Here is a 22623-nt window from a genome sequence, read left to right as displayed (position 1 = left end):
GTATACCTTTGTCTCTGACGAGGCTTCTGTGGTCCTCTTTTCTGACCACTTGCACAGTAGAGGTAAAAACATCCTGGTAAAAATCAAGATAAAAATTTTAATTAATATAGCCCATTCATCGCTGTAGATGCTATATGGCACATTTGCTCTATAAACGCTCCTAGCCTTAATATTTAAGTACTCTGAGGCTTTCATTGTTTTTTCTACCAGCTAATGCACTTATTATAAGGTGGTCACACTCCTACACAAATGGGAACAGGGATAAACGGATCCCTTGTGCACTAATGTGTGTGATTTTACGTAATCGATGAATTTTTTATCGTGTTCTGGTGGATACATGAAGTGATTCTAATTTTGTAAATGAAAGGAAATAGATTAGATACGTTTTAACACTCTACTGGGTGGCTTTCACTTCATTGATTAATGGCCTGTGGGTGGGTTTATGTGCATGCATAGTTGCTCAAACATCTGAAGACCAGACTTCCAGTGAATCGCTTCAGATATACATGTACTAGCAATCTTCATTGTACTGTTATAACACTGTAAGACTGTTTATATGTATTAATTTGCTGGCTAAGGATTGTTGACAGATCTTTACCTTTGTGATTATATAACTGTGTAGGGGTTACAGTTAAGTAAACCATAATACCACAATGGGATTCGCTGTTTAATAGTGATTAATATTTTATGGAATAAGATATATATAGTGGCTTAAATCATTCAGATTGGAATCTCCCAGAAATGCAGCAGTGAAGGGGTTAATATATTTACAAATATTTATGGTAATGCTGAAATATTTTAAATGATGGGAGTCTCATACACAATTTTGGGTTTTGTGAGGGAGTGTTGGTGACTCTTCAGCTCGATGCATTAGTGCTGCAACATAATATAATATCTTGGGTGTACAGTGGAACCTCAGTTATCCAAACCCCTTGGGACTAGGGGTGGTCCATAAGTCAGAAAAATCCATATCTCTGAAACTGTGAATAAATACCCTTAAGAATATTGGTAAAAATGCTGTCTGGATAGTGTAGTAGAGGCCACACACCATAGGTAACCTATGCTCAATAACATCACTTCTGTTGCTGATCATATCTCATTTACATGGTACCATAACCCATCTTGCTCCACCACTTGGTCTAGTCTCATGCATTAAAACTGATCAATTAAAAATTTTAGAAAACCCCTTAAATAAGGACACCCCCATATTTAATTTCCCCAATGGTGTCCGTCTTAGAGGGGTTCCACTGTATACCAAAGTATACTGCATTAAAGTATACTGGATTATTTGTATTCATGGAAATTTTAGCACGTCAATATGCATGGCCACGCATTAATGGTGGACATTGGGAGGACAAATGCTTCAATCACATACTGATGTCTAGTCTCATGTGGCCAGACCCAACTCTTTAGTGTGGCACATAATTATGGATTAGAAATGGCTAGTTGATAAATGCCATGCAAAGAGTAGAATCTGGCCATGTGTATAGGTGACTGTCTCTGAGAGAACCGGTCTTACCACCTATATTTAATGTGTTAAGTTCCTAGCTTACCAATAAGGTACCAAATTGTAACAACAAATTTATACTCATCAGGGTAAAGAGTTATGTGTAGAGATGACTGTGGTGGATTTGTAGACAATTTCATAAGAAATCAATATTGGCTAAAGCAAGATGAAATCAAGTTTACGGTACAATTCCTATCCAATTCAAGATTGGCCACAAAGGTGTTCTGCCACATTCAGCCATTCCAGATTAGCCAGAGGTCCATTAGATTGCTTGAACGCTGCTAGCAAGGCTTGTATAAGGCAGCCAAGAAAAGCAAACTACTTAGATCTGGGGCTGTAGACATTTAATAGTGTCTTTGTGTGGTGATGGACCTTGGATTTTCCCAGACTCATTCACATCCATGAAAATTTCCCCCTTGAAATTTGCAGTTCAGTCAATTATTTAATATTAATGTATCCAGTAAAACAAAAAGTTTCCCCCTTGAAATTTTAGGTGGTGGCAATCCACTAAAATTAATATTCCCCTTCAAAAAAAATTTTTCATTCTGCTATATAGTATACAGACAGCTCCTGTGTGTGAATGTTTGTCTTGTAACTTATTGTATGTGCTACTGCAGTGTTTTGGCTGGAAATTGTAAAGGAAGACGAAAGCTTGATGTGACTAAAGAAGAAATACTTCATTTGAAAAGTTTAAATTATTCATGGACAAAAATTGCTGAGATTCTGGATGTATCTAGGCAAACATTGTATAGACGGCTACAAGAATTTGGAATTGACTCATCTAAATTTACTTCTATTTCTGAATCAGATCTAGATACTGCTTTAACAAATATCAAATCATCCCATTCATCATGTGGGGAAGTAATGATGCAAGTTTATTTGCTGCATAGTGGGATAAAAGTACAGAGAGAAAAGTTACGTGCTGCCATACATCGTGTCGATCACACAAACACAGTAAACAGACATTCATCAGTAATTAGACGTCGAGTATACACAACACCACATCCAAATGCCGTATGGCATTTAGATGGAAACCACAAGATGATACGATGGCGTCTGGTAATTCACGCTGGTGTTGATGGCTTTTCTCGACTAATCACTTACATTAGATGTGCCAACAATAATTTAGCCAGCACAGTCTTGCAGGAATTTCTAAAGGGAATTTCAATTTATGGGATACCCTATTCAGTTAGAACAGACTGTGGTGGCGAAAATGTAGATGTTTGGAGATACATGCTATCAACACATCAGGATTTGTCACGTGTTTTAACAGGAAGCTCAGTTCACAATGAACGTGTGGAAAGACTATGGAGAGATGTGACTCGTAGTGCATCTAGTTCTTTCATTGATATGTTTTATGAGCTGGAAGCTGAAGGGATACTGGATCCAAGTAATGAAATTGATATTTTCTGCTTGCAGGTAGTGTTTTTGCCTCATATAAACAAGTGCTTGGCTGAATTTCAAGGAGGGTGGAACAACCATCCATTGTCAACTGAAGGAAACATGTCACCCATCCAATTATGTGTGTCAGGATTAACTGCTTCTAATTATCAAATAAATCAAGCAGACATGGTGGGTGGTCATCCACATCTACAGCTGAATTTGGACACAGAAAACTTGGAATCTGTAGAAGTTCCATGCAATAAATTTAACCCTTGTGATCACCTTGTTGATGCTATTGAATCACTAGTAACAACAGCATGAATGTTGTTAAATAGCTGTAGAATTAAAGGGATTGCACTGAAAGGTATTTGCTATTTAAAACTTTAGAATTAATGAATGCTACAAACATGCATGAACAGTGCTGCATCTTTCCCCCAAGACTTTTCAAAAGCAGGGGAGGGTAGACATACCCCTTATAATTAATTACCTATAATAATTCCTACTGTACCATAATTATGTATTATTATTATTAGCACTTTACAGTGACCAGCACTGAAGGTCTGACAGCAACATGTGCCGCAGCCTTAGGATTACCTAACCTAACTCCAAGGACTTAGACATAATGACTTGACTTAGTGACTGATAAGTAAACGGGCCAAAGTAAGGAAAAATTCTTTTGACAATGCATTTCTTCATCTAAATTAGCTGAATCAATTTTGCAATTTTCTCCTCAACATTTTTTATTTGCAATTACTGTATATGTTTGCATATTTTCATGCCAGTTGTGCCATATGTAACTGCTTATCATCTGATTCTGCATCACTTAACTTACTAACTATATAGCCTGTACTACATGCAATGGCATTAATTACATATGCACTTCATTGAATGAAACAGCTAGACTATTTCTATTCCAAGCATTTCCACAGTTAGGCACAAGGAAAATCATGATCATAATTGTAATTGATGAACATTTTCAAAAATTTAAGTTTGTATCGAATTTCTAACTATAGCAAGTTGTACTAATTGGTTACATGTGCACAGTAGTATATATTGTACTGTATACACATACAAGTAGTGATCAGTAAGTACTTGTTGACATATTTTTCTAACAACGAGGTTGGTAGTAACAGATGTAAAATTAATGTACTTTCCTCCAGCTTTAGCATTGCAATCTTGGCTAATACGAACCCAATCTGATGGTGGAAAAATGCTCTCATCGCTTCCGTTTATAACTGTCACATCCTGAATTGGTGGCAGATCAGGATTCTTTGTATACACTAAATAAATTTAACTGTTGTAACTTAGTTACTTTTCAGGCAGTTGTAACTAGTTACAAGTTACTAATTACAAAGCAAGTAATTAATTATATTACTAGTTACTTTAACAGAAACTAGTTACGTAACTTAGTTACAAAGTAAATAGTTACCCCTAACTCTGTGTACAATACACACACACACACACACACACACACACAAGCAAAGCAAATCCTTTAGCAGCCATGCAAAACACAGCTATTGCCACCTAGCAAACTAGCTAGGATGTCTGCTACCACTCAGGCAATCGAGTCGTGTGTAAGCAAATCCTCCTAGTAACCCACAGGCGGACTGTCCAAGTAGAGGCTGTGAAACTCACAAAGTTCTACAATGACTCCAACACCGCTAATAGTACATCCAGCTTGGGAATTTTGGGACAAATTCCCCCTTCCTCCTTCTGTGGAGGAGCCATTGTTGCTTTTGATTAAAGTACTAAGCCTTGTCAGACATCAATATTGTTCATGAAAAATATGCGTATTACTACCATTTATTGCAAACTCACCTGGAACCAAAATCAAAACAGCTTTCAAACTGTCACCCAGCATGTTTGTGTGGACTAAGCACCTTTAAAAATAATTATTGTATTGCTAGTGTTGACCACATTCATAGCCTTCTAAACAGCTTTTAAGACTTCACAAGACCAAAATGGCAAAAATCAACTGTGAGGCACTACCAAGAAATGATATATATGTAATAGTTGTAACAAGGGCATAAGGGCTTTGCCCGAAATGTATACCCAAGGGTAGAGGCATATATTTCAGGCAAAAGCCCAAATGCCCTGTGTTACAGCTAATATGTAACACTTCCCTTCCCTATCAGGATGATAACCTGTACAGGGCAATCAATAATCCAAGCCAATACATGTGCATGTAGTTTTGTTCTTGTTTTGTAACTGTATGGACTGTATGTGGGAATCTTCCTGTAAAGGTAAATACCTTGTACAGGCATCTGCCTTTTGTGTATCCCTTTAAACAATTTGATAATATATAATAACCAATGGAACTAATAAAACTACATAACTATCTACATACTACAACTACAAGCACGGGAATACAACTAAGAGAAAAGGGGAGAGCGTATTTTGTTATCCTTGCTATCCTATGAGTCATCTGCGTGCATTTAACTTATTAAAAGTGTTTATAAAAACAACCATTGGATGTATTTGACACATCAAATATGTCATTGCTGAACATGAGGCAATTAAGCAAGTAATCTTGTAGTTTTGCATAATTAGCAGATTTGTCTACAATAGAAGTACATATAAGCTGTTGTGCAATGAAGTGATGATGTAATGCGGCAAAGGTTGCTGTGCAATCCATTATGCGATTGGGTCTTTTAAGCCCTTAACACTGTAACTTAGAACACCACATCCCCACTGGAGAGCAGCCTTACAAAGGAAGTAGTTTTTGTTGATGGTTTGTGGTACCCTCAAACAGACTTCGTTGTTTGAAATAGTTAGTGTTTCACCGATACAGGAAAACACCTACCAATCTGATGCAGTGAATTTCACCAATCAGATCTGTTATAGAATAATTATGCTTGTCTGTTCATGGCTATACAGTAGCGTTAGTTATACCATGGCCATGAGGGATTGATTTGCCTAATATATATGCCCAAGCCCTACGGTTGCAGGCCTGAGGGCAGAGGCGGAGGAGACACTTTATTTAAGGGGATGGGGGTCTAGCTTGCATGGTGGTGCCATGGCCTAGTAGCTGTAAGTCAAAGACAAAACTACCTGCTAACTATAACTGCCCTCCACCAACTACATCTCCTTATTTATAACTACATATGTAGCTCGCTACACTACTCCTCTGAAGAATCAATACTGTGATTGCTCTACTAGAGTATCTTGATCTTGACTGCTCTATTAGAGGATCTCGAATTATTGATGCCTCATATATTAGTATAGCAAGGTTTAATGTTCTCTTGAAGTTATAAGTATTTTTATGACTTGGTATTATAGTTTAGCATCACTGACTAATCATTTTTGCAATGTATGGGTTGTTTTTCTACACAGCATGTGACAAGATTGCCCAGGTTATAAGTACTTATCTTCGTGCCTAGCCTACTTACTTTAAGCATTCTATATATATGCTCTATAACTCAAACCCACAATTTAAAACTTTAAGCAGCACAATAATATAGTTATAGAATCAAAGTGAACTAATCTAATTCATTGCACTTCCTAAACATCAAAGTGGTAAAAGGCTTTGTCATGATATCATCCTAACCGCAAGGCAATACCATGATAACGTCCTGTAGTCAGGGCATATTATACTAAGTCACAAAAATACTTATAACTTCTGAGAGAACATTAAACCTTGCTATACTAATATATTAGAGTCTATAACTCAAACCCACAATTTAAAACTTTTAGCAGCACAATATATAGAATCAAAAGAAACTAATCTAATGCTTTGCACTTCCTCAGCATCAAAGTGGTAAAAGGCTATGCCATGATATCAATCCTAGCAATATTATGATATCATCAGGGAAATATGTGAAATACAGCCCTGTTATTTCCTTTGATCTCAAGTGGCAGTAAATGCCTTCCAATTAAATTTGCTATATGTGATTGCTGTATTAAAATATTTTTAGTTTGTAGCTGACTGTTCTATTACAATATCTTGACTCTTTATCATGTGAACATGATTATACATGCATTCACTGAATGTTTAACAAAGTGAATTCTGCATGTTTCATGCTAGAATTATGCTCAACTAGTCTGTTATGCCACAAGTGTTTTCTTGTACAACATTAATGGATTATGATAATGACAATTGGTGTGAGCTGAATAACTTAACGATAACTGACACTGTTAGATATCAAAATGGCATATATTGGTTCCAATTTGATACAATCTGATTATTGGTGGGACACTAGTTTGAACATCAGTCTACTTGTGCTAAAAGTGCAAAATGTATTTAAAGCTGCTTTTCAGTGGTAATTTACCTTTGATTTGTGGGATGCATGAAACTTCATTGTAATAGCTTAAAGTACCTGCATTCTGGCTGTACTCAACTAGAATTAGTGCGACATGACATCATTACACCACTTTTGAGACTAGTCTTACTCCATGCATTACCTGTCTGACTAGAAAAGATTCTGATCAGGCTGAGTAAAATTGTGAATAATTTTTGTGATAACTGTGGCAGCATTTGAGTATACAGTATAGTGTGAACATCGTATGTCATTGTTTTGCACTGCATGCAGGCAAGTAAAATTATACCACCCCTAAAACACCTTCGCTGTAAAAAAGGCGCGCCCAAGAAACTACAAGTACCTGGAACCCAATGTAAAAAAACAAAAAGAAAACAGCTCAGCTGAAGTGAAAAGTAACTGGTAACTTAAAGAGCTGATATCTGAAGCGGCCAAGAATACAATTACTAAAGTTTAATCCATGCAAGAACACCTTGGCTATAAAACAGGTGTGTACATGAAAGTAACTGGCAACTGAAATGGCTGATATCTGAAGCGGCCAAGAATAAATGGTCATATACAACTAATTCAAAAATTTAACACTGAACCTTTATAATTCAGCTGTGTTCTATATTCACTCTTGCTGCATCGTAAAGTAATTTCTTTTAACTCTAATTGGCTGGTAATTTAGCCGCCTTTTTTAATAGTCAGTATAATAGAGCAAAAAAAGGCGGCCAAATTACCAGCCAATTAGAGTTAAAAGAAATTACTTTACGATGCAGCAAGAATGAATATAGAACACAGCTAAATTATAAAGGTTCAGTGTTAAAATTTTGAATTAGTTGTATATGACCATTCATTCTTGGCCGCTTCAGATATCAGCCATTTCAGTTGCTAGTTACTTTCATGTACACACCTGTTTTATAGCCAAGGTGTTCTTGCATGGATTAAACTTTAGTAATTGTATTCTTGGCCGCTTCAGATATCAGCTCTTTAAGTTACCAGTTACTTTTCACTTCAGCTGAGCTGTTTTCTTTTTGTTTTTTTTTACATTGGGTTCCAGGTACTTGTAGTTTCTTGGGCGCGCCTTTTTTACAGCGAAGGTGTTTTTGGGGTGGATATCACTCATTTTTGTCAGTGATAGACTCTACATTTGGTTTAAAAGGTAATTTTTTTTGGAAACGAGCAATTAACATTAATGCAGAATATTATCTTGGAGAGTCAGTAAAATCCATACATAATAATGATTGTTTCATAACACTGTAAATTCGGAAGTATGAATTTACGGTGTAGTATGACTGTTCTATTAGAGTAAATCTATCTTTACTGCCTGCATGTGACGAATATATCTCATATCTGTGCATGTTAAATGCTTCAGACACCTAATTAAACTTGCAAGTGACTAATTAGTTTACAGTTGCTACACAGCTATAAATACATTTGTAATTGCTATCACCATAATCATTTATCATGTTATAACCATTTTTTAATATTTTGGTCACAACTTCAGGATTAGAGCAGCAGAGAAAGGAATAGAGGACTCAACCATCAAGACTTGTATATGGGAGATGGAACAGTATTGCGATGGACAATGCCGGTACTAACCCCTCAAGGGTGTTGCAGTACAGTATAGATGCAAGACCAGAGCCTCGATCGTCACCTTTTGACTGTGGTCACAACTTCAGGATTGGAGCAGCAGAGAAAGGAATGGAGGACTCAATCATCAAGACTCGGGGAGATGGAATAGTATTGCCAAGGATAATGCCAGCACTAACCCCTCAAGGTTGCCACAGTGCAGTATCGATACAACCACTCCAACCAGTGCATAAGACCAGAGCCTCGATCATCAGCTTTTGACTGAAATTTTTATACTTGATGAAGCAATTAAAACAAAAAAGTTGTAGTACTTATACTTTCCTGAGGGAGCATGCCCCCAGAGTCCCAGACTCCCTTGCCTGTTCAGCAGAATAATAGGATTGAGCCTTACTACCACTTTCACCTTTATTCTTGGCCCGGATGTACATATCGGCAACATAATACAGTAGCTGTAGATAATGCCCCTAGGCAGAGCTATAGGGGTGGGAATTTTTCCCTACTATCACACTATCACAGTAGTTCTTCTCTCAGTTCTTTGCCTGGCCATCATCAACTGCTGTCAAAACATTAGTGTCGTCCCCCAGACCCTTCCTCAAGCATGCTTATCACACAAAAATAACTTAGTTTAGCAGTGCACAAACAATTATTGACAGCATATGTACACTTACCGCATTGTTGAACCATATATACCACCAGAATCCACCGGATTGACAACTAACACGTGATCTATTTAGGGGAAATCTCGTGGAAAGTCCCTAATTACCTTAAGCGGACACTCGTGATACGTGGTTTTAAATTGAATGGTTTAAGAATGTAACTAGATGGTGAGGCGTACTTTAATCGGCTTGACTTTAATGAGAAACTCGAGTCCCTCGTGAGAAACTACATCGCTTGAAGAAGTAAGAGTCAAGAATAGAGTAAAGTATCAATTATCGGACAATATGATGTTCGGACAGCTGCCATTCACTTCCTGGGAATCCAGCAGCTTTGGTTATTGTACCAAAAGGTAGGCTACAATAAGCAATAATTATCCTCCAATAATCAGCTTTGCATGATTAAAAGTTTAAGAGTTACAGCCAATAGTATGCTTAGTCCGATAAAATCTATGCTCGGATAAAACTATCAGTTGTCGGACTTTGATTTTTACTACCAGTAAACAATGTCCAATTTATTTCAAATTTGTATGCAATATACCTGTACTCATTAGCTATTAATGACCAAAAAATGGTTTCGTTATCTTTAGCATAGAGGGAGTACGAGCCCCCCAATTTTTAGCGGTATTGTCGGACGCCCTCCGCTTTAATTTAGCCATGCCCACCAACAGAGTTCATGCTTTTTGCAACAAATTCACCAGTGCTAAACCACAGAAGAAGGTAAATAAATATCTTTCAAGAGTAGAGGTGTGTTTTAAAGTTGATATTCAGGATATTTCTATTGGAACGCAGTATTTTTGGCTCCTAAATTAAGGAGATGCACGCTAGGTGGAAAAATGAAATTACGAGGCACAACTTTCTGACCAACCACATTTGTTAGTCTTGGTGCCTCAGTCGCGAATACCACCTAGAAATGAAAAGATATTCCATTTTCTACCTTCTATGGATGCACAAAGCAACATTTTCGTCCTTTTTGTTTCACCCATATAAGATAGAGAAAGAAAAGCCTTTCAATTTTCGTGACAGTATTTGTGATAGGACACAGCACTGGTGCATTTGTTACAAAAGCATACAAACTCTGTTGGTGGGCATGGCTAAATTAAAGCGGAGGGCGTCCGACAATACCGCTAAAAATTGGGGGGCTCGTACTCCCTCTATGCTAAAGATAACGAAACCATGTTTTGGCCATTAATAGCTAATGAGTACAGGTATATTGCACACAAATTTGAAATAAATTGGACATTGTTTACTGGTAGTAAAAATCAAAGTCCGACAACTGATAGTTTTATCCGAGCATAGATTTTATCGGACTAAGCATACTATTGGCTGTAACTCTTAAGCTTTTAATCACACAAAGCTGATTGTTGGAGGATAATTATTGCTTATTGTAGCCTACCTTTTGGTACAATAACCTAAGCTGCAGGATTTCCAGGAAGTGGGTGGCAGCTGTCCGAACATCATATTGTCCGATAATTGATACTTTACTCTACTGATCGAAGTACTCTATGATATATGCCGGTCTTGAATGCTAACGAAACGAGGAGTGAAGTCTGTGTAACGTGTCACATCGCCACACACTGATTCACCGTGTTTGTGCGATAGGGTTTATGGACCTGTCCACCAGATGCTGAAAGGAAATTCATTCCAACTTGTGAAGTTATTGATATACTCATTGTTGGGGTCCCAAGGCCGGAGAAGACGGTGCGGTTGGTCAGGCCTGAGCCGGACCAATAATCTGGAGTTGAACCAACTAGCTGACCAGCTCGAACTACATTACTCTCATGCAATCTTTGGACGATCACATCTACATGTAGCTACGTACATTTTACAGATGTTATTGAAAATGCATGACACGAGTAGTTACCTAGTTTCTCAGCCTAACTAAAGCACAGAACTACACGTATAGTGCCTCCAATTACCTTACAGTACAGCATTGCATTCGTATCGTTTTGTACAGAAATGATTGTGGGTTCTACGTACAGTATCACGTGTGCTGACAGTTGGCATTTATCACGTGTAAGGCAGGTGCCTTCTTTGATTCTAAACCAGTACACTTATATCACAATTCAATCTTCATAAAATAATCATTAGCATTCCTTGGCTTGTCTCTCTTGGCTTCCTTTACTGGGCGAAGGGCTGGCAGTGACAAACCAGATGCCTCATTCCTCGGCAAAAAGCTACACACTCATACATTACATGGTGGCCATCTGGATGAGATGTTGAGTAGAAATCACTCCTCTTCAACTACCCACTCGTCCTGTCGAGATACCGAGCAAACTCTCAGTCTCACCCACATCGCGCCATTTTCGAATGCTGATTGGTCTCGTGACTGTCCACCAGTATATTTACGTGATAATCCGTTCACTTCATACAAACCAGTATAGTAGTATACAGCTGTGTAGCATTTTATTGTAGCTGTGTGAATTCACTGTATAGTAATTATATCCTAGCTAAAGGGGGCCATGCTGCATGGGTTCCCTGTGAAATTTTGGGGGAAATTGCAATTTGCTAGCTAGTTTTACTTTAAAATTTAGCATCAATTTTAAATTTTAAGGCATTTTCAAACCTTTAAATTGCAAAAATTCTGCAGCTCCTGGGGGTTGTACCCCCAGACCCCCTTGAACTTCTAATTGCTAGCTATAACTAAATGAACCATACAGCAAGTTTCATGCTGTGTCCCCTGTATGTCAGGTCTACAATTATACATAGTATAGAAAGTCTGAAGAACAACAGATAGACCTGAGCATATTTATATAGCTAGCTAGCAGTGAAATATCACTAAAATTGCATATCTGAGTGTCTAATTTTCAAAAATTTCCGGTGGGGGCATGCCCCCAGACCCCCCTAGAATGCTCGTGTTTCGCACTTCGCAGAGTGTGCTTCGCACTTCGCAGAGTGTGCTTCGCACTTCGCAGAGTGTGCTTCGCACTTCGCAGAGTGTGCTTCGCACTTCGCAGAGTGTGCTTCGCACTTCGCAGAGTGTGCTTCGCACTTCGCAGAGTGTGCTTCGCACTTCGCAGAGTGTGCTTCGCACTTCGCAGAGTGTGCTTCGCACTTCGCAGAGTGTGCTTCGCACTTCGCAGAGTGTGCTTCGCACTTCGCAGAGTGTGCTTCGCACACTGTGCAACAGCTCCTCTTTCATTGGCATGTATACAGTAGCAATTTCAACATTATAGTCAATGGCCTGACCAACTCAATTTTCCCTCCTCCGGCCCTGGGTCCACGGGGACATCGATGATCATTTACCAGTCAGGTGTAAGTAATGTCACAACAGAAGGAAAGGAACCATTTCCATACCCCGGCTATGGCATACTGATTTTCCTGGTCAGTTTATGTACACTCAACCACAGATCGAAATGTAGAACTTTGGTTGCAGGTGGAAAACAAACACCTTTTTACTCAGTTACAAGAGATTCACCCAGCTGGGATAAAATGTTGAAGTGAATGTCATTAGTACTAACTTGTTCATCAGGTATTGGACAATTCCAAGTGTCCAGGTTATGCAGTTGTCCTCATGTTCAAGTTTACACGAGGGGTCCGCCACGCTTTAAATCTAACTTATCCGAGATTCAAATCTCTTGGAATCCCCATGCAATCTACAAGAATCTTCTCAAATCTCTGAATCTCTGTGAAATCTGCAAAATCCATTAAAATCCATGGAATCTTTAAAATCTTCCTAATCTTCGTGACAATCTTTTACAATCTTTAAAATCTCGCTGAAATCTTTGAATCTGAGACTACCACAATCAAATCTTAATCTTGTTAGTAAATTTCAGTAAACGTTTGGATATTTTACTATAGCTCTTGCTTGTTAACACGTTTTCTTGCGGCTGTCTTGCACCTATAGGCCTGTTCGTCCACGTGTACTGTGCGATTATTGGGTTCTTGCAGTCTACGTACATTTCCAGAGATATAGCCAGTTGTTCCCGAGGTTGTTTCTTCTTCGCAACGCCTTCAGCTACTTGACGAACTCGTTGGGACAAGCTAGTTAGTGACCCTGACTCGGATCTTTGTTAGGTGAGTCTACATACTGAATTCACACCTGTGAAAAGAGTGAGCATGGTGCATGTACGGATTCATGTTGCTCCTGACATAATAGCCAAGATAAAACTCCAATAGCTAACAGCTACATCTCTTTAGTGAGCTCTTTAGCTAAATCAGGAGTAGCTAGCACGTCTCGTCTCGCGTCTCGTCAATATTCACATTCTTGAAAATCATCATGCAGTAATTATAATCAACACATCTCAATCTCTATATTCTAGATATAGTATAGACCTAGATATAGTATAGACCTCGATATAGACTAGTCAACATTCATGCAGCAAATGAAAAGTTTAGCTACACATGTGGGACCCCTGCTTTTAGTGATATGAGTAGTGATATTTGCTATGTAGTTTAATTTGTTATCTCACTCATATGGGACCTCAGCTGTGAAGGCTACTGAAAGCCTTTGTCAGTATAGGGAGTCAGAGACATGCTGGCAAGAAGAATACAGAGAAGACTAATAATCCCTGTTATGGCTCCATAACCATAGGCACATGTCTTGATTGTATGTGGCTGTGGATCAAGTCACAACACGGAGTTTCTGAAGGTTTTGGTTACAAAGAATTTGCATGCTTTTGAATATTCCTGCACTGGTATCTTGTGCCAGCATCCCACATCATTAAGCTCAGGTATGAAAGCTTTGTCCAATTATAATTAGCTATGTAGCAACATGCACTATGTAATGTGTAAGCTTAACTCTACCATGCCAGCAAGTAATGTGTCCAAATGATATCACACTCTTAGCTCAATAGATTCGAGCAGATTAAATTACTATATATCTCATCTATTATTGTTTAGTGAAAGATAACAGGAGATGGAGCAGCAACCTCAGACACTATCCACTACCAGTTTGGAAGTTGATATACTTGCACTGATGGACAAGCAGTTGCCCACTTATGTCACAAATTGTCTGAAAGCAGCAGGATATGATGAACTTAAGATAATAGCATCTATGGACATAACTGATGGTGAGGGGAACAGTATAAGTACAATTGAGCGATATATCGAGAAGGCACACAAAAGTAATCCAGAAATGTTACCACCATGCTGCACACCGGAGTCTATGAATTCACTGCCATTTGAGTTTCCGCCAGGTCATCGCATTAGAATTTGTAAATTTGTTGAAGAGGTCAAACAATTGAGCAAAAATTTGTCTCTCAAGGCAGTTAGTTCACAGCACACCAAGCCATGCATAACAGCTAAAAAGACCAAGCTAGTTGACAAGGCTGCAAATCAGGCTTTATTGTCAGTGGATGATGTTAGTTGTCAAGTTCTTGAGAGCGTAAAGGACTGGATATGCAAAGCGAAATTAATGCACCTGAGCTCCTTAAAGGAGAAAACACATTACTCTGTAGTTGTAAAAGGTCAAAACAATGGGAAAATTGCAGCTGCAGTAAATTGTGGTATGTGCAATAAATCAATTCGCTTGCAACTTCAAAATAGCCGTTTCATACTTTCAAATTGGACTAGGCATGTCAGGAAGTGTGCTGCTCTACACAATGTCGTTGATCCTAACCAACCCACACTGTTTTCTAAGCAATCAGTTGCACCTTCAGCAAGCCAATGCCTGACCAAACCAGCTGTTGCTAAAACCATTAGCAGCTCAGTGTCATTGAATGACAAGCCAGAACAGGTTTTTCACTAAGCCCCTCCTTCAGTGTAGAAGGAGGGGCAAATCAAACTTTTTGCACTTCTCGAAAGCAAAGAAAAGTTGAACTTGATCCCACTCAAACTTTAATTACAGATTATTTCAAAATCTTAGATGAAATAGAAATTCTAGCTAAAGAGAATGAAAGGTTATCAAACCTAATAAAGCAGTGTGGTTTAAATTCCTTCAATATGGGTGGTGGTCATGGATTTACCCCAATAGTGAAACAAATGTTGCTGAATGCAGATAAAAATGTCTGTAAATACCCAACCCAACGAAGGCATTCAGAGCTTCTCAAGAAGTTTGCCACAGCATTATTTATCTACAGTGGTCCTCTGTGCTATGAATTTATTCATCAGAACATGCCTCATGCACTGCCATCTCTCAGGACTGTGCAAAGAATAATTCATTCGCAGTACAAGATTATGGACGAAGGTAGATTTAGGTTTAGTGATTTGATTGAGCATATCAATGATCACAATGCACCTAAAATAGTATCTATTGGGGAAGATGCAACAAGAGTAATTGGAAGGGTGGACTATGACTCAGAGACAGATAGGTGTGTTGGTTTTGTCCTCCCTGTTGATGACTGTGGCCTACCTTTAGTTGACTCATTTTTAGCCACTTCATTTTCAGCAATAGAGAATATGTTCAAAAGTGGATCTATTGCAAAGTATGCATATGTGTACATGGCACAACCTTTGGCGGTTAATGTGCCACCCTTTTGTTTGACATGCTTTGGAAGTGACCAAAAGTTTACTGCTGAGCATGTCCTACAGCGTTGGAACCACATATATTCAGAATGTGCAAAACGAGGCATTACAGTCATAAGCTTTGGGGGAGATGGAGACTCTAGGGTAATGAAGGCCATGAAAATATCAGTTTCACTGATAAATCCTCCCAATGATCTTACCCTTCCTTCTTTGCCCTCAATTAACATAAGTTCAACATGGAAGAATTGGTTTTGCATCAATCCAACTTCAATTTCATATGTTCAAGATGTGGTCCACATTGCAGTAAAGTTTAAGGCACGGCTATTAAACCCTCGGGTTAATCTTAAATTGGGACCAACCTTTGGAGCTGGAGTGCATCATTTAGAACAGTTGCACTCTAAATATGGTAAAGAAGATCATTTTCTAAGGGAAAGAGATTTAAACCATCATGATAAGCAAAATTATGATGCAGTATTGCACATAATCAATGCATGTCCCTTGCTCGACAAAATACCTGGTGCTTTCGCAACCAAATGTTATGTGGAACTAATCCAAAATGTTGTAGACAGTTATGAGGACAAAAGCTTAGATTGCATTAGCAGGATAGAGAAAATTTGGTATGCAAATTTCTTTCTGCGGTATTGGCGTAAGTGGATCATGCTCCACCACTCTTATACCTTGAAAAACAACTTCATCACACGTAATTGTTACATGTGTGTAGAGTTAAATGCACATGCCATAATAGTGTATGCATTGACTATTAGAGATCATTTTCATGGTGATGCCAGAAATTTTTTACCTTGGATGCTTGGGTCCCAGACTTGTGAAAGAATGTTTCGGACAGTCAGAAGCATGAGCAGTGTTTTTTCAACTGTACTCAATTTTAGCATGCTAGGTCTGCTCAGAAGGCTTCATCGAATGAATATCCAACTTGCATTGCAAGCTGAATTGCAGGAGACTGTTAAGTTTCCAAGTGTGCAAAGGCATCGCAATAAAGAGGGAAAGAACAAAGTTTCTGTGTCATCATTAAGTGACATCAAAGACAATGAAATTTCTGAAGCTGTGGAAAGAGCAAAAGCAAAAGCAAGACAAACCCTATGTGAACTTGGCATGGACAAACTTTTAAGAGTACACTCTGTGTGGGACAATGAAAACACGACCGAAGATCTAGCTGGTGTGCAGAATGGTGACGATGATGATATTGACAATATTGATGACTATGGCCATGATGACAGCACTGATGAAAATGATGACAATTCCCTAGAAATTATTAAGGAAGTGTGGTCAGAAACACACAAAGAGGTATCTGAGGATATTCAATCAGCATGTGATAGAGGTCTGGTGACCAAAGAAGCTAGCAAAGCTTCTCATAAAACTTTGCAAAAAATGCAGCGATCTCTGCCTGTTGATAAATTGAAATCTGACACAATACCATTGTATACACTGAAAGGTCATAATGACCTTAATAGTTATTTAGCCAGCCTTAGCAGTAATGCAAAGCAAATGATTTCTCCATTTGTTGAAGTAAGCGTGAAAGGACAAGTTGTTCTTATTAGAAAAACAACTGCAATATGGCTATTTCAAGAAACTGAATATGTTTCAGCTGATCGCATCTTCAGAGTTAGATTTAAACAGCCATACACATCTACTTATGAATCAAAGGAAACTACCGCTGTGAAGTATGATGAACAGGATAATGATGCTGTGGCTAACAAAGCTAACAAGAGTGACACAATGGCAGTGGACACATTGATTGCAGGCAGTTCAGACTGTTGTCATGAACAAGTTGATGATGTGGCTGTTAACAACACAGTTACTGCAAGTTCCACCATGACAGTAGATGTCAGTGATTTAGAACTTTGTCAACAGAGCAATAATTTTGGCGACCAAGAGCTTCCAAAAGATGACCAAATGACAGCATTTACTCAGACGGTTGAGTTTTGTGGACAAAGTGAAGATGTTGTTGCTAAGGAAGTTCTGAAGAGTGATGATTCTGGTGGTGAAAAGATTTTAAAGAGAGATCAAATGACGTGCGTACATGATGAAGCTATTGTAATTGATTATGATAATGGTGGGGAAAGTAGTGAAGCTGCAAAGACATGTAAAAAGTCAGAAATATGGCTGAAAATTGGTTCATTTGTTTTGTGTAAGGCTGAAAGAAATATGCTGTGCAATAATGAGTGGCTGACAGATCTGCACTTAAATGCTGTGCAGGTTTTGCTAAAACAACAATTTCCACACATAGGAGGTCTTCAAAATACCATTCTACTGCAATCAAGAAGCCATATCAAGCCATTTCAAAGTGGGATAAGATCTGCACAAATTTTTCACATTAACAACAACCATTGGGTTGTTGCTTCGACAGTGAACTGTGAGAAGGCAGACATTACAATATATGACTCTCTAAACTCTGTTGTAAGCATTGATACACAAGTAATTCTAGCAAGCCTTTTGAACACTCAGAAAGATCAATTTAAGGTTGAATTATCAAAGGTTAACAAACAATCTGGAACAAAAGACTGTGGAGTTTTTGCTGCAGCCTACTGCACTGCTTTGGCCTTTGGAGAAAATCCCTCTACTGTTGTATATGACCAGAAACATTTAAGACGTCATTTACTTAATTGTTTAGAAACGCAGAAAATGTCTGTTTTCCCCATTATCAGGCAAAGAAGAAAGGCATCAACGTGGTTCCCTGTTAATGTTTATTGTACATGTGGAGGACCAGATACCGGTGAAGTGATGGTTGCTTGCGATAAATGCAAGAAATGGTATCATGCAGAGTGTATAAGTGGTCGCCTAAACGAATTTAAACTGAACAAATGGTTTTGTTCAAGTTGTATTGACTCATAAATAATTATAACTTGTAACTATGATCAATCATAAGGAACTCGTGTACTCATTTTTGTATTAGATATTAAGTTGTGAGATTGTGTATGTGTATGGTAGAAACTAATCATATGAGTGAAATGCATGAACGCATCTGATACCTTCGCTTAGCTGAGTTTATGTACGTATGTATATACATACAATTTACAATACACGCACAAACTTTAACAAGCATATATATATACTAGCTAATAATTTATATCTCAATGGGTCAATGTCCACATCACTTTGCTAACTCAGGTAGACAGTCTCAAAGACAGTTGCACTATAAGTTATATTATATATAAGTGTGGAATCTATGTGTAAAATCTAATTGTGTGGTATCTTTGATATCATATTATTCCACATTTGCTGAAGTCAACTACACCATTGATATGCTGAAGTTCCTGTACACAATTATCAAGACAATTATGCAGCCCAACTGTTAGCAGTTGCAAGAGATGTCTACATAATGATATAGTTAAAATGTACACAACTTGCATGGACATGGCAAAACATGATGATTTTAGACATATTATTTGATGCATACATGTACAGTATTATAATACAGCTATGCATGTATGGCATGAAAAGCTAGGGCAAATTAGTAGTTAATAATAGTATAATTAAGCTTTGCCAACTCTAGTGTGAGATTTACTGAGCTTATGTGCGGATGCAGGGCTATTTGATTTGATTGAATGCTTTAGCTACGGTGACCAGCACTGAAGTAGTTTGCTATGTCACTATCTTGGTTGCTCAGTACAAATGAAGTATGTACAACTCAAGATCTAGGCATTTTCAATCACTACTGAGATCACTACAAGGAGAGCTAGCTCTTAGTCATGATTACTTACTATGTGAGGTAACTGTATAGATGCATTGGGAATAGTTCCATTAGCTATAGGCTAACTTGCTACGTGTCAGCGGGAAAAGCCGCCAATTTAACTAGGCAAATTAGCCACATATACTAAGCTCTATTGCTGGTAGTATGCAGTATTGCAATAGCTAAAGAGTAGCCTCTCCAGTAGACTCGTACCTCGACTCATACCAGGCACAGAACACGGCACTACAACATAGTATTTCAAATCTTAACTGAAATCTTAAAATCTTGTAAAATCTTTTCAAATCTCAGTCAAAACCTTGAATTTTTCTTAAGATTTCTCAAATCTCAAATCTAAGTACTGCGTTACGGACCCCTCGAGTTTACACGTTTAGGCAAGTTCCACAACGTCCTATAATCTATTACTATATCAGTGTGGAATAATGCTTATATAATATTTTTCATATTCCAGGCTTTAGGTGTATTGTATTTAACACCTGCCTGTTGGTTTTTGCAGGCCATCTGGTCATACTGGTTTATCCACTAGCAGTTGAATGTGATCATGGTACATATGTAAGTTGAGACCATGCAAGAACAAAGATATAGGTGTCATGAATTTCAGGTCAGTTAACGTTCAGAGGAATTGTATTATTGCAATTGTTGTTTTTGTAGTTATCAATTATCAGTGACCAGTTTGTGATAGCGTACTTTTGTTTGACCAATGACCTAATGTTCTGGTTTACATGCTTACCCAACAGTTATGTTACTCACTTAACCTGCATATGGGATATATATATTTTTAGTTCATTTTGATTATCCATCCTTTATTGGTACAGCCTGGCATATTGATTTTTTGCACATTCTCTTTTTAATTCAGTGCCTGCTGGATTGTTTCGTCAGATATCGAAACAGGTGTCTTTGGTGTTGCGACCGATGTTCCAGGTCAGTTTGCATGTGTGTTTAATTTAAGGTTGACTTCAGTGCCTGCTTATTCTTTTACAGGTCTCGGTATCGAGTGTCATGAATTTCAGGTCAGTTGACGTACAGAAGAATGTATTATTGCAATTGTTGTTTTTGTAGTTATCAATTATCACTGTATACTAGTGATGTGAATTTGCAGGTCAGTCTACTCAGATGTATCGGGTATAGTGTTGATGGCTTCAAACAAATATCCAGTGTAGACTGTAGTGGCATCAAGGGTGTTAATTTCTAGGTCAATTTACATGTTGTGATGTTAGTGATTTTTTCCTAGTACCCAGATGTTAAGTGTATTGTATTTAATGCCTACCTGTTATGTTTTTAAATTATGGTATATCAGTGTAGACAGTGCAACAGTAAGCCTTCTGTGTTGTAGTAATTATTTGTTTCATAATTATGCTGTTGTCCTGGAATGGCACAATTTTTGGGCAACCAGTGTGAAGTCCAGTGGTACAAACATTGTATTATCACCAAGTTGTGATAGCGTACTTTTGTTTGACTAATGTCCTAATGTTCAGGTTTGACATGCTTACCCAACAGTTATGTTATTCATTCACTTAGCCTGGGATATAATTTTTGTTCATTTTGATTATCCATGCTATTATTGATACAGCCCGGCATATTGATTTTTTGTACATTCTCTTTTAATTCAGTGCCTGCTGGATTGTGTCATCAGATATCGAAACAAGTGTTTTTTGTGTTGCGACCAATGCTCCAGGTCAGTTGCATGAGTGTTTAATTTAAGGTTAACTTCAGTGCCTGCTTATTCTTTTACAGGTCTCAGTATCGTCATACTGACATACAAGAAATCATTACTATTGTTGGAAATATTTTTAGTCAAGTCTTGATGTGATGTTGATTAACGTTGTTACACATTGTTGTATGTTTACTATATGACAAGAAATTTTCATGGCCATCATGAAATTTGAATATTGTGTAAGTTGTGTGGAACAACCCCAACTCATACATGGTCACTGGCAAACCACGAACCACATTCGAGCCACAACACCACCAACCACATTCGAGCAATCCATTACAAAATTTTGTTGCACCATTTGTGTGTGCATAATACTTAGTGAAAGCCACAACACAAGCTACATGGTAAATACTACATAGAGGTGGTAACCCCTAAAGGCTTGTTACCTTTTGTATTCACCTTATCGGCCTTTGTGGTTAATCTATTAAAAATTACATGTAAATAGAGAATTGAAGAGTATGCTTAAAGCGCCTTCGCTAGTGATTTTGTTCTTCACACCATAAGACAACTGGCGATTTATAAACGCTCGCATGGGGTGTGGCACTAAATGGAATTTAAAAGATTTCTGCTTATAACGCCATCCCTAGGGAACTTACGGTTCAGCACGTTGTCACAACTTGTTTATCAGGCATTAGAGTTTGTGTCCACGTCGTGCCTTTAAAAGTTATTGTAGGGATTAGAGGTTTGATTGAAGAAAATACGCATATAGGCAAACCAGGATTGGATAATGTCAGTGCTAGATGGACTATAGTCTATACAAACACGACTATGTTGACTGGTATAACGTGACAGTAGTTGTAACATAAGGTAGAGAAATAAAGTGAAATACGCCTATTTTTTATTTTGCGATGGTTACTTTTTTATTTTAGCGAGGTCGCAAGAAAACTATGATGACGACTCCTAAAGATTTTTTTATCACGTAACGCAATACAAATCTATTGAGAGATGTTGCGTAATCTAGGACTAATATTGCGAAACCGGCCCTACACGTAAATAACTCACAGTAGTGGCCGTGCGTCTTTTAATTGGGCGTGCGCTTTGTAGTTTCTTGGCTGCGCGACTCACTACCGTGAGTCTTGATTTTGCATTAGTTTGCAAAGGCATGAAAGGTTCAGATTGGAGTAATTTAATAGAGCAGTCAACCAACCTAATAGAACACTCACATTTGTATATTTACCTGTACCAGCACAGTAAAAATCATATCTCAGAGTGTATAAAACCTGAAATATTTGCTTGGGGCATGCTCCTAGACTCCCAGAATGGCATCCATGTTCTTCAAACTTCACATTGCTCACTTCTTTATTTTTTGGCCTGCTCTTGATACTGTGGTAGCAGAAAACGCTGCCCTAACATGAACCAATTTTTGATATTATATTACAGTAGCTGCAAAGTTTAACCAAGTAAATAGGTCAACCTGCAGAGAT

The 22623-nt window shown here is 38.0% G+C and overlaps 1 protein-coding gene and 1 long non-coding RNA gene across 2 annotated transcripts; both read left to right on the top strand.

Annotated features, from left to right (window-relative positions):
• The first annotated feature begins 2089 nt into the window (after positions 1 to 2089).
• Positions 2090 to 3211, top strand: LOC136251594 (uncharacterized). Its single transcript, XM_066044055.1, has one exon. The coding sequence runs from the start codon at positions 2111 to 2113 to the stop codon at positions 3209 to 3211; it is 1101 nt and encodes a 366-aa protein (XP_065900127.1). The 5' UTR covers positions 2090 to 2110.
• A 16883-nt stretch (positions 3212 to 20094) lies between these two features.
• Positions 20095 to 21348, top strand: LOC136250453 (uncharacterized). Its single transcript, XR_010698550.1, has 5 exons — positions 20095 to 20406; positions 20467 to 20495; positions 20545 to 20677; positions 21096 to 21160; positions 21220 to 21348. It is a non-coding gene; the product is annotated as an uncharacterized lncRNA (long non-coding RNA).
• The last annotated feature ends 1275 nt before the right edge of the window (positions 21349 to 22623 follow it).

This window comes from Dysidea avara, chromosome 3, assembly GCF_963678975.1.
Source record: "Dysidea avara chromosome 3, odDysAvar1.4, whole genome shotgun sequence".
Taxonomy (NCBI): Eukaryota; Metazoa; Porifera; class Demospongiae; order Dictyoceratida; family Dysideidae; genus Dysidea; species Dysidea avara.
This window is presented reverse-complemented; position numbering and strand designations above follow the sequence as displayed.

Bases quoted from the DNA above. Each gene is read 5' to 3' on its own strand.
- LOC136251594 (XM_066044055.1), top strand. From the start codon at position 2,111: ATGTGCTACTGCAGTGTTTTGGCTGGAAATTGTAAAGGAAGACGAAAG.